This window comes from Chionomys nivalis, chromosome 3 (genome assembly GCF_950005125.1).
Source record: "Chionomys nivalis chromosome 3, mChiNiv1.1, whole genome shotgun sequence".
NCBI classification, from domain to species: Eukaryota; Metazoa; Chordata; class Mammalia; order Rodentia; family Cricetidae; genus Chionomys; species Chionomys nivalis.
In genome coordinates this window covers 61683887-61702590 of record NC_080088.1, presented here as the reverse complement: position 1 = coordinate 61702590, position 18704 = coordinate 61683887, and the positions used below count along the sequence as shown (strand labels likewise).

The following is an 18704-nucleotide window of genomic DNA, read 5'->3' as shown; positions in this document are numbered from 1 at the left end:
AAGCAGAAGGAAACTGCTCTAGCCTGTCCCTTTCACAGCATGCCATTTACCCAGGACAGACACACTCCTGAGACCACAGTTAGAGGTCAAACTGTACCAAGCCAAGCAATGATCTGATCTCTGAAATGGAGGGTGGGATACGATATCAACATGATAAAACACCAAAAAAGAAACAAATTTTAATCAGAAAGACTTTCCAAAGCTATGATAGCATGAGAGAGAGAGAACTGATCTCAATGTGAAAATACTAAAAAATAAAACATGCTACAGTGTTCCTTTGGTAACAGAGGGGACTACGAAGGAGAGGAGTTGTTAAGCCTTTTTCTGAGATTAGCAACTAATAAAGGCTCCACAGGGGCTTGGAGGATGGCTCAGTGGTTAGGAGCATGTGCAGAGGACTTGGACTCAGTTCCCATCACTCACATGGTGGCTCACAACTGTCTGTGACTCCGATTCCAGGGGATCCAGCACCATCTTCTAGCCTCTAAGGGTGCACACATACACATGCAAATAAACATTCATACACATAAAATAAAAATAACAAATTTTTTTAAAAAAGAAGCAATAATCTGAACCAAGTTAGCAAACAAGAACTGGAAAGTACCATAAAGCATTTTTAAACATCAAATGTCAAAAAGTGTCTCGTGCTGAAGGACTCTGACTCGGCAAGCCCCTGGGACTTTCAAAGCCAGAAAGCAGTTTCTAGAAAGAATTGGTTCTTCCTCTAGGTACAGAAAGACACAAAATAAAAGAGAAAGAATTGAGCTGGGGAGATGGCTCAGTGGTTAAGAGCACTGGATGCTCTTCAGAGCACCTGGGTTCAATTTCCAGCACCCACATGGCAGCTCACACCTGTCCGTAGTTGCAATTCCAGGAGTTCCAACACTTTCTCACAGACACACATGCAAGCAAAACAAAAAAAAAAAAAAAAAATCAATACACATAATAATACTAAATGAATAATAAAGCAAATTAAAATAAAAAATTTTAAAAAGAGAGAATATTGGTGACACTAAGGTAACAAGAGACTCCATACTTAATTTAACATTTATTCATATTTGGCTATATAATTTGTTTTTAATTACATGGTATTTAACTTTTAGATTTTGTGATTAGATATTTATGCTGGTTCTTAAATACAATGCTTATGGAAAAACATATTTGGCTCTATTGTACAGTCTCCTAACTCTGGAGTATGCAGGAGAACCTAGCCATTAGCTGGCCCTGTTCTTTTAATAGCAGTATCTTGATATATAGGAAGAAATTAGCATTATCTCTAGACAGCTTTATAACTTATACCTATTCGACAAATGCCTCACCAGACATACCAAACCTGAATGAAACTGGAATTACTAAATTCCAACAATAAACAGACTGAACAAAAGGCAGGAGGATTCCTTACACTAGGAACTATATCCATGGCTGACATACAGGCTCCTTAGTGTGGAGTTCACATAGTGGCCATCGCTTGATCTCAATCTAAATACTAACCTTTCTGCTAGATTCCTCACTCTCCATACATTGAAGACTACTTAGTACACTCTGTACCACACGCATGGCACCCTCACTCTGACTTCTGGGATTTCATTCACCAGATCTGTCCACTTAGAATGATCTCTCCTCTCATCGTCTTATTTAGGGATTTGGGTTCGGCTCTGGCTCAACTTGTCAGAGATTTTAAATAATCTGCTTCACTATAATTCCTTTGCTAGGATCCCCCTATCCTATGCTATCAACAGACAATTCTTCCTCATAAAACTTAAAAATTGCTATCTTAATCACCACCTGTGGCTAGTGCCAATCATTTTGTTAAATCAGGTTCTATAATCAAGCAGAAAAGTTGACAAAACATTGTAGGAAATGATCTTTAATCCCAGCACTTTAGAGGCAGAGACAGGTGAGTTTGGGGCCAGCCTGGTCTAAAAAGCTGGACGGTCATTGCTACAACAAAGAAACCCTTGTTGTAAAATATTAGTTTAAGATGTGGTACATTCTTTTATGCTGCAGAACATGTTTAATGATGCAAAGGTGTGTTGCATTCTTTTATGTTGCCTTTGTTTAACTATGAAGCTGTGGTGCCTGCCTAACACACCTGATTGGTCTAATAGAGAGTGGACCAGCCAATGCTAGGCAGGAGAGGGATAGGCAGAGCTGCCAGGCAGAGAGAATAGAAGGAGAAAAAAGGAGAAGAAAAAGGAGAAAGGGAGGAGAGGAGAACACTAGGGACAGCCACCCAGCCACACAACCAGCCACTGAGAAGGAAGGAAAGAAAGGTAAATAGAATAGAGAAAGGGAAAAGCCCAGAGACAAAAGGTAGATGGGATAATTTAAGTTAAGAAAAGCTGGCTAGAAACAAGCCAAGCTGCCAGGTGGTGGTGGCGCATACCTTTAATCCGAGCACTTGGGAGGCAGAGGCAGGCGGATCTCTGTGAGTTCGAGGCCAGCGTGGGCTACAAGAACTAGTTCCAGGACAGACTCCAAAGCTACAGAGAAACCCTGTCTCAAAAACAAAACAAAACAAAACAAAAAACAACAACAAAAAAAGAAACAAACCAAGCTAAGGCCGGGCATTCATAAGGAAGAATAAGCCTCTGTATTTATTGGTAGTTGGGTGGTGGGCCCCCAAAGAGTGGAAAAAAAAACAAAAAACCACAACTAGAAACCCTGTATAATAAAACCAAAATAAATTAATTAAGATAACTAAAAGAGAAGGGTGGCAAAGATGAGGAAGAAGAGAAAGAGAAAACCTCTATCTTAGAGAAGAACTGATAAGGAGCTGTGGGGTAGACACCGTGATGAATGCTCAAACTCCCGTGATCACCTGCTTCACCGCCGTCCTGATGCATCGTCAATCCTTAGCCTTGTCAAGGTGAAAAGGAAAAGCACGGAGGGAAAAAGTGATGAGGAATGTGAATGAATGGAGAGAAAGAGAAGGTTGTGATGGAGAGGGAATGCCTTCGACAGAGATCACTTAAGGGTGATTACGCTCTTCAGGCAAAGAGGAGAGAGACACCGCAGGAGTGCACAGAAGCCGGAGCGAGAAGGCTGGGAAAGTCTAGGGACTGAGTGTCATGAGCCATGACTGGGAGCTTCAGGGGGACCAAACCTCAAACTGAATACTAGTGTAGGAGTTTGGACTATATTCTATTTTCTCTATTCCCTTTAATTGCTAAATTCTATATATTACAATTCGATTTTCATGCAAGTATATAATGTGCTATGAGCACACTACTCTCAAACCCCACTACATTCCCCTTTATCCCTCGCATTGTCCCCTTTGTTCCCCAGACAGTTTCATTTCCATTTTCATGTCATCAGTACATTTATGACCTTATGTATCTATAAAGGATAAGGAGAGAAAAGTGAGAGGCAACGAAACAGTTAACCTTATGAGACGGACTTTATATGATTATCCTCAGCAGCATCCATTTTCCTACAAACAATGTAACTTTGGCTTTCACTACGGCTGAAGAAATTCCACTGCATATTCAAACTACAAGGGGAAAGAAATCACTGAACATCCCTGTGCAAACGCTGTAGGGACTTTGTTTCTGACGCATTAAGTAAGTAACAGTATGGAGACCTATGGCGTTTAGAGAGGCCAATGAGTTCAGTAGTTGAATAATAGAATAATCTGCACTGTGAGATTACGACTGCAAATGGCCATGTGACCTGCGCCTGCCTGGAATCCATGACCTGGTGAAAACGGAACCACTTTCCAGAAAGGAACCACCTTTATCTCTTATTTTGGTCACAAGGCCAACACAGCCCAGGCCCCAGGAGCAGTGCGCCCGACATGCCAGCCCTGAACGCCTGCTTTTGCTGGAGCTGCCTGACTGCATCTTTTCTGCTACTGCTCTTGTGACCGCCAGGTTGGGACGGCTACGGTTTCCCTGGAGAAAGTCTCCTCGAGAGGAAAGGCAACAAACCAGAACCCAGCTTAGAGACAGGGGCAGAAAGCGGACTTTCAGCACCAAGGTTTGGCTGCACCTAAAAGCAATACTATGACCTGCATTTTGTTTTTTGTTTGTTTATTATTTATTTATTTATTTTTTAGAAACTATAAACCTTTATCTGGAAATGTACAAAAAAAATTTTAAGGAAATACCAGGGAAGACTTGAAGACTTTACAGAAACTGGACATGGGGAAGAGGGAAGTGTCCAATTTGACTGGGAGGTTCTGGCTTAGTTGACTACATTGAAAATGCTAGGGCTGAGGACAAAGAAAGGGTCACTAAAGTGCACCTTACTATATAGTTCTGTTCTGGTGTGGGCCACCATACAGTCAAGTGAGCACCGGGCAGAGCAGACGAACAGCTCAATGATGGAAGGGCTGTGGTTTTAGCTCACAGCTTCAGAGACAACTCCCAAACAACTGGCACTTAAACTTTAGGGGAAGATAAGCACAGTAGTATCTGCTATGAGGTAGTTGACGTACAGGGAAAACAGTAGAGGACCTATTACATAAGTGCACTTCTAGGGTGAAGTTAAGAGCTAAGTCAACACCCCAATCTCCCATGTGCTCAACTTAGCTAGGGGAGCCATGGAAATAGGGAGAAAAACTTACACTGCTGCGGGTAATAACTGTGGACAGCACACCTAGTACATGAAAACTGGAGGCTGAACGAGGAGCACAACCCTTGTACTCTGGTATGTACAACACTCATTATTTTACTGAATTCTTATGATTTTCCAGCAGGGAAGAGCATTGCCTCATGCAGGCAGGGCTTAGCAAGATGACCAAGCCAAGCACATAAGCTAGGATTCTGCTGAAGCTTTGGATATGAGAAATGAAAAGATAAATCCAAAATTTCATTGTGAGGCTGTGGCTTGGTTGACTGAGTAGAAAATGCTATTAACTGAGATAAGAACAAAGGGGAAGCTTTCGGTGGGTTTAGATTATGCACATTTCACTACCGAGTGCTTTCACCGGGAAACTGTATAGCCTTCATGCTTAAACAGCTGCCGTCTCGTCGAGGTGACTTTCTGAACTGTGTGTTGTAGTGACCATGAAAACGTTATGTTTGCAGGGGCTCAGTCACAATGCCTCAATTCTCACACGAGGCATGTATGTACCAGTGTCTATCTGGAACTAAGGGGGCCATCAGTGCCATGAAGCTTCACTGAAAACATTCTGAACTAATCAGCCACCAAGAGAGAGTAGCCTTACAAGGACAGTTTGAGTGAGTGACTGTGGGGCACGGGGCGGCGGAAGGGGGGGGTTCCCACTGCTGAAATAGTTTAAAGTACTCTAGTTAAGAAGTTAGAAAAGTAATTGGCAGAAAAAAAATATACCTGCAAAGGAGTTGTCCTGCCCACCTAAACGGCAGGCACAGGATGGCAAAAATTAACATTACTGTGTACATTTGTCATGTTATCATGTTGGGTAGCAGCAGAGTATAGATACTAAAAGTAACTGGGTGTGAGTCTCAGTTCTACCAGAGATCCATGCAAGTTACGTATCCTGTCTGTCACCGTGCCTGCTTCCTCCTCTGAGAAGTGATGTTACAGCAGGTACCTCACACAACTGCCAGGACATTAAATACACTAACATCCGCAATGCTGTCAAGACCGTGCCTGGCGGAGAACAAATAAGTAATGAATAACTACCTAACTAATGCAGCTCCAGATAAACGGGAGAGAAAAACCACACTTAACATAGCTGACCCAGCCTGCTCCACATGAAATAGCACAGGAAAACCAAAATAACCCTAACGCTTGCTTAGCAGCTACAAGGTATCTTTTACATAAAACACTTCACAGACATCTGGAGGAAGAATACATAGCCAAATATACAAAAGCAGAAACTAAAATGCTGAAATGGGAAGTAAAATCAGTTTCATTTAGTATAGACCATTCATAGACCTCAGGCAAAAACTCCAGTTCAACCACTTTGTACTCAAGAAAGTACACCATAGCAGGGGTATCTTCACCCAAGCAGTTTTCAATTCTACAGGGAGGATATTTTGAGGTAAATTATTTTGCTTCTAGTCTTTGGCCTTCATCTGCTCTGGAGATCATCACTGTATCTGAATCTATTTCCAAGTGTCAAGAAAGACTCCCTTCTGCCATTATTTCTGTTGCGTATCTGCTCCGGCATCCTCTTAAGAAGTTAAGACTTGCTTCTGTTGTTCTCGTGATGCTGGGGATGGAACCCAGGGCCGCCTGCATGTTTGTCAAGTGCTCTACCATGAATTACACTCCCAAACCTAAGACCAGATGTTAATAAAGCAAACCCCCAAAAGGAGACACATCTCTACAAAGTCCAAATGATCATAGCGCTAAAGTAGCTTTTTAATCCTAGTTTGGGCTGGCGAAACAGCTCTCTGTGTAAAGCTGTTTGCCATCAAGCCTGACAACCTGATTCTAGTCTCAGCATCTGCATGGTGGATGGAGAGAACCACCTCCTCCAAGATGTCCTCTAACCTCCACATGTGCACACACATATGTGCATACACACACATACAAATATGTAACTGTTTAAATTAAAAAAAGAAAATAAAATCTTAAATGCCCTTATTTCTAGAGGTTAAGACTTTCTGATAATTCCACATAAACTTAAACTTGCATTGTGTGGAAGAAGCGAAGGGGCTGAAGATGAGAAGTAAATGACAGAGGTCCTTTCAGGGCAGCGGGGATCTGGCTGACAAAGGACACAATTTCTATCCCTTCAACAAGCCCACGCCCAGTGCAATCCGTGGCTTTGCACACACGGGCCCTCCTCTCCTCCTAACTCACAGTTGTCCCTTCTTAACCTTGCTGGGTCAATTAGAACCTAAAACCTTAGCTCCCAGAAATTCTTACATTACCCTCATAACATCAGTCTGGATTGTCACCACAAGTTTTAAGGCAGGGCACCAACCTTGACCCCTGCTCTTATCTATAGAGTCTGGCCTATAAAATCTCACTACAGCACCTCAGTCCTTTCTCTCAGACTCTGAATACCCCCATCTCCTTCAGCAGTCTTGGATCTTGGCTTCACTGTCTTCTATTCCCGGCCCTGAACGAATCATACCCATCCTCGCTCACCGTCCCTAAACTCTCCTCCCTCGTCCTTACACATGCCCGCCAGTTCCTCCTCTTAAAAATTCTTCCCAAACAAGTCACTCGCAGCGGTCGCTCTCAGGTCTGCCGCGCCCCGCACTGCGTGTCATCCCAGCCCTGCCAAGTCTCCCGATGCTCACGGCGCGCACCCAGCAGCCCCGACTGCCAGCCGCTCCCAGCCCACCTGCTCTCCTCCGGCAGGCGCTCCCTGCCGCCGCCAAGATCCATTCGCGCGCCCTCCGGACGCATCCGGGACTGCAAGGCCGTCTCCGGGCTGAAGAAAGGCTCCCGGCCGCTTCGGTCACCAGGGCGCCCGGAGCACTCTCAGGACAGGGAGGGCACCACGGTTGGTGGGCTCGGAAACATGCACTACACCCTGGCGGCGTCAGCGCCAAGGACTGCTGCCTCAGCTGCCTTTCTACCCTTGCCACCCCCACTTCCGGCCCCAAGAACTACAATTCCCAACAAGCCCTTCGAAGATTGGCCACTCCCGGCATGCACTGCCCTACCCAATCCCAGGCTGAGCTAACTTGGGCGCACAGGCTCTAGCTGCGCGTGCTAGGCTAGTTTAACCAGGCGGAGTACCAGGTTGAAAACTTCAGCTAACCACGGTCAGGAATCTGAAGGTGTAGTCTTGTCACACTTTATCCAGGAAATCTGAGGTTAAGATAGACAAGGAAGCTGATATAATAAAAATTCGATAAACTTCACTTCAGTCCATCACCAATAGTGATTTAATTTTAACACCTACACTTCAGCCCATCGTGATTTAACATCTATTGGTGTTGGGGGACCCAAGCCTTTAAATCAAGAGGTCACAAACTGAAACGCAAAGGAACAGTACAAAGGCTAGCCTTTGTGGGAAGGTCTTCAGCAGGAGTGATGTCAGGGTACAGGCTTCTGCTTGTTTGTAAACATTTTTAAATGTATATGAGTGTGCCTGGGTGTATGTGTGTGCATCACGTGCGTGTAAGTGCCTTCGCGGGCACCTAGACAGGGACCCCAACTGGGAACCGGGTCCTCTGCAAGAACACATCGTTCTCAACCGCTGAACCAATTCTCCACCTTGTTTTGGTTTTGTAGCAGAGGCTGACCTTGAATTCAGGATCCTCATACCCCAAGTGCGGATACTATAAGCATACACCATCAAGGCTAGACACAGCAGTTTCTAGGGTATGAGTTAACAGGGGGATGAAAGGAGAGGTGGGAAAGATAGACTAAACAGCTCTGACAGATACTAAGAAGATACGATGTTTTGGAAACTACTGCTTCATAGTAATCAAAATTGGCGGAAGGCAAGATGGTTCAGTAAGTAAAGATGCTTGCTACCAAGCCTGACTACTAGAGTTCCAGGCTTAGACCCCCATGTTGGAAGGAGAGAACCAACTCCTGAAAATCATCCTCTGTCCTCCACATAAGCGTTTGTGTACACACACACACACACACACACACACAGAGTAAGTAAAACGTTAACATAAAAGAAGTTTTAAAGCCAAGAAGGGAATGAGACAGAATATTGTGGAGATGTGGGCATTCTCATGCAAGCAGAACAGTTTATGAAATGACATTCTGAGGAGCAGGAATCTTAACCATAAAACATTGAGTTTTATCAAGTATGTACAAATGAGGAAATCTGGTCAAATCTGCTTACAAGGCTAAGTCTGATGATGTGGAAGGGGATGGAGTGGTCCCACATTAGAGGTAGAAGGAAAGTAGATAGAGGGGTTAGAAGTCGCAGGATGAGTCAGTGGGTGCTGGCGCAGAGTGAAAGGAGCCAGTTGCAAGAGAAGAGCAGAAATCTGAACTGGGATGTTTCAGCATTTTTCCAAGAAGGGAGTCTACCCTTAGCTGTAACTAAATGTTGACAAATGGACATTGGGACCTCTGGCTGCTAGGTACTAGAGTTTTGTTTTTTTTTCCAAAACAAGACAGGATCTGCCCTTTAAGGTATAGTTAACTACATTTCTAAATATAGGCAGAATAATGTTCAGATCAAGGAAAGCTTTTCTCTAGGCTGAAGGGGGCCCTTTGGTTGCTAATTTACAATCCCAGACCTAAGCAAGAGCAGAGGGTAGAAGAATAAGGAGGTTAAGATTACACTAAGATTACAACAATATTAAGGTAAGAATCAGTATTATGTTATATCCAGCCCTTCACAAAATAAGAGGGTAGAGAAGAGAGCAAGGACAACTCCATTAAAACTAAGGACGGTTAAAAATAACACAGCTTCTAAGGATTCTCTAATTTGGGCTGGGGATGTAGCTCATTTGGTAGGCTGTTGCAGATACTTGATCACACTGTAACACACAGATTGTGTTATTTACTAGAAAAACCTGTTCCTGGTTGTGGTGCGGCTCAGCCCTAGCACATCCCCTTTAAAACAAGAGCTTTCTGCTTAACTACCGTAAACAGGGTTAAATAAAGTCAACCACAGCTCAAGAAGCTGAGCTGGTAGCCTGGCAGTGGTGGCACATGCCTTTAATCCCAGTATGGGAGGCAGAAGCAGGCAGTTCTCTATGAGTTCGAGACCAAGCCTGGTCTACAGAGGCAGAGCCAGTAACTAGTTGGCAGGAAGTGAACATAGGATTATTAAGAAAAAATCTTAATAGAGAGTAAAGGGGAATTAGGAGCATGGATAGAGAGAGGCAGAGGAAGTAGAAGGGAGGGACATTCAGTTGGAGGGTCTAGTTGAGATAGTGTAGGAGAAAGAGGTTTCTGGGATGTCAGCTGGGGAGGAAGATCAACTGGGTGCTTTCTCTGCTTCTCTGAGCTAGCAGGCCTTCACCCCAGCATTTGACTGTTTTATTGGTAAAAATCAAATGATTGAAGGGTTTTTTTTTTTGTTTGGTTTGGTTTGGTTTTGGTTTTTTGAGACAAGCCTTCTCTGTGTAATGGCTCTGGCTGTCTTGGAACTCACTAGCTCTGTAGACGAGACTGAGATTCTGTTGAAAACAACAGTAGCCCCAAGGGTCAACCCCCAGCACCACGATGAGACAGTGGAGCATATCTGCAAATCTCAGCACTCGAGCGGCAGAGCATCCCAAGTTCGACTGCATCCTTGACTACATACAGAGTTCGAGGCTGTCCTAGTGCTCGATATGAGATCCTGTTCAAAAGAAAGACCAGTTTCAATCAAGAAAGACAAAGTCCAAGCTAGGTGTAGTATCAGATGCCTGTAATTCCATCAGTCAAGACACTGAAGTGGGAGGATTGTTAGCTGAGCAACAGAGTAAGGTCCTGTTTCAAAATAAATAAATAAATCCATAAATAAAAGTTAAAATAAAAAACACTTGACAAAGTATTTCAAATTAAATACAATAACATATTTTTTAAAGATAATACAAAATGGCTAGATTCAGGGCTGGAGAGATGGTTCAGAGGTTGGGAGCACATGCTGCTCCTCCAGAGGACCTGAGGGAAGGACAAACAGTGCGTCTGGCAGGCCTTGCCCTTTCTCCCATCCCCTTTAGATTACATTCCTAAAGCTAGCCACCAAGGTCCGTTTTCTTATTTGGCCACTCCTTCTCCCAAGGTTGTCTACCAAGGTTCAGCTATAAAAGTATTAAACTCCAGCAATCAAAATCCCTCTTGGCTGCACTAATTAACAGTCCAGTTAAAATGAATAACATCCTAACATGGGGTTTCCCCTTTTACCTTCATAAACTGCCATTTGCCTATGGGCCACATCTGTTTCCTCTCTATCCAGAGACAGTCTTTTGTCGTCATCCAGCCTCTGGAACAAATATCCCTTCCTCTTTTCCTTGTTCCCTTCTTCTCCCTCATCCTCTATCTCCTTTCTTTGACTCTTACTCCCTATTCCTTGTCCCTTTGGGGCAAACAAATCTCCTTTGTGCTGAAAACTTGGTGTCTTGAGTTGTCCTTCACTGAGTTTGATTCCCATCACTTATGTCAGATGATTTACAACTACCTATAATTCCAGCTCAGCGACCATCCAACTTCCTCTTGTGACCTCTGCAGGCACTACATTCACACAGACAGACAGACAGACAGACAGACACACACACACACACACATTTGCTGTAAAATAATCCTCTTGTACACTGTAAAGATCTGTCACTCGAATTAGTCTCATAAAAGGCTGATTGGCCAGTAGCCAGGCAGAAAGTATAGGCAGGGTGACCAAACTAAGAATGATGGGAGGAAGAAGGGCAGGGTCAGGAGTCACCCACCAGATGCAGATGAAGCAGGAGATGAATGTGCCATACTAATACAGGTGGCAGAGGATAAATAAGGAATATGGGTCAACTAAAATGTAAGAGTTAGCTAGTAACAAGCCTGGGCTATCAGCTGAGCATTTATAATTCATACACAGCCTCTGAGTCAGTCATTTGTGACCAGGCGGCTGGGACAGAAGACGTCCGCTTACACATAGATACTGTGGAATAATCCTTTGTACACTGTGAAGATGGTTTGCTCTCATTGGCTTAATAAAGAGCCAACAGGCCAATAGCTAGGCAGAAAGAGGTTAGGCAGGAAAGCCAGACAAAGAATTCTGGGAAAAAAGAGGGCGGAGTCACCAACCAGATGCAGAGTGCTGAAAGAAGGCACCACCACATGATAGAGCATAGATAAGAAATGTGGGTTAATTTAAGCTGAAAGAGCTAGTCAGTAACAAACCTAAGCTATCACTTGAGCATTTATAATTAATAATAAATCTCTGTGTGGTTATTGGGGAGCCAGGGATCCTAATGAAAAACTCCACCTACAGATATACACATAATTTAAAAAATAAAAAAGAAATACAAATCCATCTACCTTTTTCTGGTCTGTTTGTTTGTTTGTTTGTTTGTTTCGAGACAAGGTTTCTCTGTAGCACTGGTGCCTGTCCTGGAACTAGTTCTTGTAGACCAGGCTGGCCGTGAACTCACAGGGATCCACCTGCCTCTGCCTCCTGAGTGCTGGAATTAAAGGCGTGCATCACCACTGCCCAGCCATCTACCGTGTTAATATAATTTTAAAATAATCATTTGATTATCTCACTTGATATAGCAAAAAGTATTAGAGTTCAACATTCAAAATTAAAACTCAACAAACTAGGCACAGATGGGAGCTTGTTCATCCTAATAACATCTTTTTAAAATGTGGTACATAACAAAAAGCATCTTTAAAGAAATCTGCCCTAGTTAAGGAATACTTGGGACAGTGAGATGACTCAGCAAATAAAGGTGCTTGCCACCAAGCCTGACCTAGCTTTGATCTCCAGGACCTCATGGTTGAAAGAGAACCAACTCCTACAAACTGCTCTCTGACCTCAACAAACACATAGGCATTAAAATACATAAAAATGTAAGAGAAAGAGAGAGAAAGAGAAAGAGAGAGAGGAGAACCCCCCCCCCCCCAGTTGGAATTTTTCCCTCTGAAGTTGAAAGCAAGGTAAGGACATTCAGTTGAGCTACTAATTAAAGCATGGTACTAGAATCCCTGGTGCAATATGGACAACAAGTAAAAAACAGGTTGGAAACAATTATACTAAGTAAAATTTTTTTCAAGTTTTTTAAAAAAAATATGGTATGAGCTCATTTGTATAAAAAGCTAAAAACTGTAAACTTATCAACAATGACTAAAGCCACATTAGTTAACCCTTAGGTAGCAGGTGAGGGGAAGAATACAAAAGAGCACAAGATAACCTTTACAAGTGATTGATATATTTATTATTGATATATTTATTATTATATGGTGATATTTTCACAGGTATCCGTTCTGTGCACCTCTATAAACTGTATACTTTAGATGAATGTCTTTTCCTGGCTATCAGGAAAATATCTCAACAAAATTGAGGGAAAAGGAAACCTAAAAAGTACACTAAACAAAACAAAGTGAAGGGGGAAAGTGTGAGAAAGTTGTGAGGACTGTGAGCTGAGCTACACAGTACCAAGCTCAGCTGGCAAACTAAGAGCAGTGCAAGCAAGAGGTCTGGAGTTCCCTCTCCTGCACTCTCCTAAAGAGTCAGGCATCCTAGCACAAGAAAGCAGGGGGATTCCTGGGGCTTTTGGACAGCTAGCTTTGCAAAATTGGTGCATCCAGGGTCCCAGTTTAAGAGTCTGTGACTCAAACAGGAAGAGAGCGGGGTGGAAATGATACCGATGTAGTGTACTCAGGTATGAAATTCTCAAATTAAAACAACAATAAAACCAAGTTGGCCAGCTCCCAAGGAAGTACACCAGAGGCTGATTTCTGGACACCAGAGCACCTGTGCACGTATGCACACAAGGGATTGTAGAAACCCACTGGGAGCTCAGAAAATACAGTTTGCTCTGCAAGCTGAACAAAAGGAAGAAAGACATTCATATCATTTACTGTTTATCTTCTGAGCCTATTACAATGTCTGGCACTCAAACCCTACCCATATATGTGTGCACAAACGCTTACACCCCACACACTAAACACACAATACGTATAATATATAATCTTAAATACTACACCAGATACGAATGGTAAAATTGATGTTTGTCCAAAACATGTGACATATGTCGTTGCTTATCTGAAATCCACATTTAATTGCCCCTCTGTTTTCTCTGGCCATAGTAGGCACTGTCCTATCTACACTGTATGAAATCAAGCCTCTACAAAGGGTGGCTGCTTAAATTTTATTTCTTTTGACTTGGATTCGGAACTGTTCCACTCCAGGCCAAGTTAGAAGCCACATCCACAACAGTGCCTCATTCACACACGTATTCAAAACCTCTTGCTCTGCAGGTTGTGTGAAGAGCTACATTCAAATGGTTTACGGCTTCTCTCCCGAGCCTATTACAACTCCTGGGACACAGTGAACATATGATTAACTGAATAGCTAACGCTCGTGCTCTGAGAAAATGCACAGTTGACCTTTTAACTCCAGCCTTTGCACCTGGCCAATAAACACCTGTCAGCTGTGCGTGCTTGAGTGCTTACAAGTGTGCTTGTGTGTGCGCGTATCTGTGTGTGCAGTAGTGACAGGGGAGGCATTGAGCTAGGAGCAATGACACGCTGGTCACATCCATAGTCAGCAAGCTCAGCTAGCTCACAGAGTGGTGCTGCCCACATCTGGTGCTGGCCTTCTATCTCAATTAACTCAGTTGAGAAACTGCCTCATAGACATGCCTGAAGGTTTGTCTCCTAGGAAACTATCACATAGCCAGAACAAAGACATTAATATCTAATATTCTACTTATAACTTTTTATTATTTCTTTTCAATATGAACTCTCAAAATAATGTAAAATTCAGAATGTAAAGTCGTGACTATAATCCTGGAAATACAATTTATTTTCTTTGGGTTTTTTTTTTTTGTTTGTTTTTTTTTTTTTTTGTTTTTCGAGACAGGGTTTCTCTGTGGTTTTGGAGCCTGTCCTGGAACTAGCTCTGTAGACCAGGCTGGTCTCGAACTCACAGAGATCCACCTACCTCTGCCTCCCAAGTGCTGGGATTAAAGGCATGCGCCACCACCGCCCGGCTTTTTTTTCTTTTTTTAAGTTTTTGAAGACAGGTTTTTCTCTGTGTGGCTGTCCTGAAACTCACTCTGTAGACCAGACTGGCCTCAGATTCACAGAGATCCACCTGCCTCTGCCTCTGAGTACTGGGATTAAAGGTGTGCACCACCACCAACCATTCAGCACAATTTATTACTATGACATGAGGGAGGTAGACTGGAGATTCAGAGAGTTTAAATATTTACTTTAAGTAACAGAGCTTATGGGAATCAAATTCAGATCTGTGACTCCAAAATCAGTTTAAAGATCAGTTTGATTATACCATCTAATTGATTTTGGATTGATTACTTCTAAATCTAGTCTTTATGGTAATGTTTGTATCGGCAGAACACTTCTCTGATCACAATTTCATATTTAAACTTTAATTGCTATACAAGTATAAAGTCAGATTTCTTCACAAAAATAGTAGCGAATATTAATGAGTATGTGCAGCATGTGGAAACACTGGTGCCCTCACACGCTGGTGTTTCGAGTGTTTATAACATAAGCGCTAGGAAAAAGCAATCTGCCAGCTTCTTAAAAAGCTGAAGTGCACAAGGCGGTGGTAGTGCACACCTTTAGTCCCAGCACTCACAAGGCAGAGGCAGGCGGATCTCAGTGAGCTCAGGGCCAACCTGGTCTACAGAATGAGTTCCAGGACAGCCAGGGCTACACAGAGAAACCCTGTCTTGAAAAACCAAAAGAAAAAAGACTTGAAGTGTTATCATATGATCTAGCAATCTATATCCAGCATATGACTAAGAAATGAGAACTTATGCCCACACAAACCTCATATAGGAATGTTCATAGCATGCTACTTATAATAACCAGAAAGTGAAAATAGTCCAGCTGTCTATTGGAGGTATGGAATGAAATACTATTCAAGCATTAAAAGGAGTGAGGCTTGGGCTCCTTGTTAAAAAAATAAACCAACCTAGAAAACCTTGTTCAGTGAAAGAAGGAAACAAAAGATCATATATTACATGATGATCCCATTTACAAGATGTGTTCTGTTTTGTGTGTGACCTGTCTACTGACATAATATTCCCACATTGCTTCATTCTTGTATCTTTAAAAATCTGGAGACTGATTCTCTGAGGCTTTAGTCCTTGGGGAAGCTTGAAATTCCAAACAAAACAAGAGGTCATGATTGATGAGACACCGAGGGGCAGTCTAAATAACTAAGACTTGGAATCAGGCTTCAGTTGTGAGAGAAGACTAGGACAAAAGGTAGTACTTATATTAGTGTAGGCAAGTTTTTATACATTGGTGTATTTGTTATCTGTCTTATTAATAGCTAAAATTAAAAAAGTTCAAAATCTAAGCATACCCAGTTTATTATAGTAAATGCATGCTACCAAAATCTAAATGCAGTCACTTTCTTACATAAGATTAGAAATAGGATGGGCAGGTCAAATAAATGGCTCAGTGGCTAACGGTGCTTGCTGCTGAGCCTGACCAATTTGAGTTAGATCCCTACATGGTAAAGGAGAGAATAGACTCCCACAAGTTGTCCTTTGACTTGACACGTGCGCCATGTCACATGTGCTCTCACACACAGACACACAAAAACATATAATATAAAAAGTAAACAGAATTTTCATGGTGGGTATGTAAGTGAACACTCAGCCCTAAGAAGGCAGAGGCAGGTAGATCTTTGTGAGTAAGAGACCAGTCTCACTGATTACATAGGGAGTTCCAGGTCAATCAGGGCCACATATGAGACACTGCTGTTAAAAAAAAAAAAAAGACACAATCTACACTCTCTGTAGTTTACTCCTACAAATGAGCAGAGGGTGCAGAGTTATAACTAATGGCAGAGGGCTAATGCAGAAAGAAATGTCTTGTGCTTAGAAAAATCTCAGAACTGTAAAGAATTGTTTTTTCTTTCTCGAAATAGGGTTTCTCTGTGTAGCTCTGGCTGTTCTAGAACTCACTCTGTAGACCAGGCTGGCCTTGAACTCAGAACTGCACCTGCCTTTGCTTCCCAAATTTTGGGATTCAAGGCGTACACCGTCAGCAGCCAACTCAGAACTGTAAAGAATCTTTTTTTTGTTTTGTTTTGTTTTTCTAGACAGGGTTTCTCTGTGGTTTTGGAGCTTGTCCTGGAACTAGCTCTTGTAGACCAGGCTGGTCTCGAACTCACAGAGATCCGCCTGCCTCTGCCTCCCAAGTGCTGGGATTAAAGGCGTGCGCTACCACCGCCTGGCTGTAAAGAATCTTAAGACAACTTAAAAAAGCATAAGTACTTTCTTGTTTTGAAGCTGACTAAGGTCTACAGAACTTCATAAGGTAATATAGCCAATGACTGAAAGGAAAGGTAAATGTAACATTTTTGTTTGTTTGGTTTTTGTTTTGTTTTGAGACAGTCTCACTCTGCGGCCCTGATTAGCCTGGAATTCACAGAGATCCACCTGTCTCTTGAGTCCTAAGATCAAAGGCGTGTACCACCACGCCTCAACCCATCCACATTCTTCTTTGCAATCTAGCTTTCCTAGCTGCTAGCAGTTCAAAGGAAGTGGGGGTTGGAGAGCAGAATAGCAAACTCAAGAACCTGTGCCAAAAGCATCAGGCAATTCTACTCAACATACCAGATTCTATTGTTGATCCTGCTGAGTTCAAACCTTTCACCATTAGTTTCTAATACACCTTAATACGCGTACACTATGTTAACTAAGTATATGCAGTTATATTTTTGCCACAGTAAAGAAAACTAACTTGACTTTTGTTGTTTTGGGCCAGGGCCTCTTTTACATAGCCCTGATTGTCCTGGAACTCACTAACTAGATCTGGCAGGCTTCCAACTCACAGAAATTCGCTTGTCTCAGCCTCCAAAGTGCTGGGATTAAAGGCATTGGACACCACACCTGACCCGACTTGACTTCTGAGAATAAGGAATTGTATTTCTTAAAGTCTTAAAAGAAAATTTTATGTTTCCTCGAGCTAAGACTACTGTGGCTCATCTCACACACACACACACACACACACACACACTGTTATGGTTCTTTGCTTTTGGCTGGAATCATAATTTGGGATGGCTTTTGTTTTTAACCATACTTCAAATATAGGAGGCATGAAGTTTTATTTTCAAGATAAATCAATAACTGTCACAATCTTTACTAGAAAAGGCAGATGTGGTATAACTAGGTTTCAGTTGGTAAAGTAAAACAGATAAAAGTTAGAAAATACAATACTTATATATGCAACTATGCATGATAAGAGATATTTTAAGTTATTGGAGTCCCAAGCAAAAAATAGTAAAACGTGTCACGGCTGCTGAATTCGCAAACCACATGGCATTGTGACATTACTAAATTAAACATAGACTACTGTGGTTTTTAGATACTTTGGGTTAGCACAAATCTCTGGCTCAGGTCTCTACTAAAGAAATTTTAGAAAGTGGAGAAAATGGTGGCAGAGATTTCTACAAGGACAGAACATTTGACGCTACGTCTGAGATTGTTTTGAGCTGTTGGGGGGGCGGTGAATCACATGCACGCTTCTACGCAAATGCGCTGTGTGAGAAAAGAGGTAAAAAAGGTAGACTATAACGTTTTGTAAATGGAAAACGAGTTATTAAGCAGGAATGCAAACATCAAATTTCCTAATAAAGACGATTAGGGAAAAATATATATTCGTCTCGCAACTCAATTGAACGACAGAAAAATGCAACTAAATAAACAGAAGTACTTACCCTTCCACGGGAAGGTGAGATCTTATACTAAGGTAGCTAGTACCGTGCCAAAGATTTATAGAGTACCGACTGAGAGATGGTGCAGATACATTAGCATTTACTTTAATTGTTAAGGTGACACAAGATTGTCACTGTAGCTTTTGCTAGCGGACGAGGGAACTCGGGGGGGGGGGGGGGTCTGTCCAGCCTCCCGAGACTGCAGTGCAGAGGGGCGTGCCGAGTCTTTTCGCAGCAGGAGGGACCAGGAGAACACGCAAGACCGGGCTGGTGTTTCAGGCTCGGTTCCGGAGTCGCTCGGGTCCAGCCGCTGCCACTGGTGCGGAACGTCCAGGCGCTAGGACAGCGGCTCTGCACGGCGCCATAGGCTGCTGCTCTGGAGCGGAGCCCCCGGCCGGCAAGGGCCGCTAGGGGCCAGTTCCGCGTGGGCCGCTCTGGCCCGCGGTTCGTCTCGGTAGCCCCCCTCCCCTCCCGCCGCCGAGGGTGGGCGGGGGAGGACGCA

The 18704-nt window shown here is 42.9% G+C and overlaps 1 protein-coding gene across 5 annotated transcripts in view; it reads right to left on the bottom strand.

Moving 5' to 3' along the window:
- The window catches only part of Rubcn (rubicon autophagy regulator), a 58957-nt gene extending 40269 nt beyond the window's left edge, over window positions 1-18688 (bottom strand). For 4 of the 5 annotated variants that reach the window (XM_057763384.1, XM_057763387.1, XM_057763385.1 and 1 more), the window contains exon 1: window positions 7229-7473. In XM_057763384.1, coding sequence (XP_057619367.1) covers window positions 7229-7293 — 65 coding nt within the window. In that variant the 5' untranslated portion in view covers window positions 7294-7473. Of the gene's footprint in view, window positions 1-7228; window positions 7474-18205 lie in introns of those variants that run through there. The other variant, XM_057763389.1, reaches the window with a different exon arrangement.
- Between the last annotated feature and the right edge of the window lie 16 nt (window positions 18689-18704).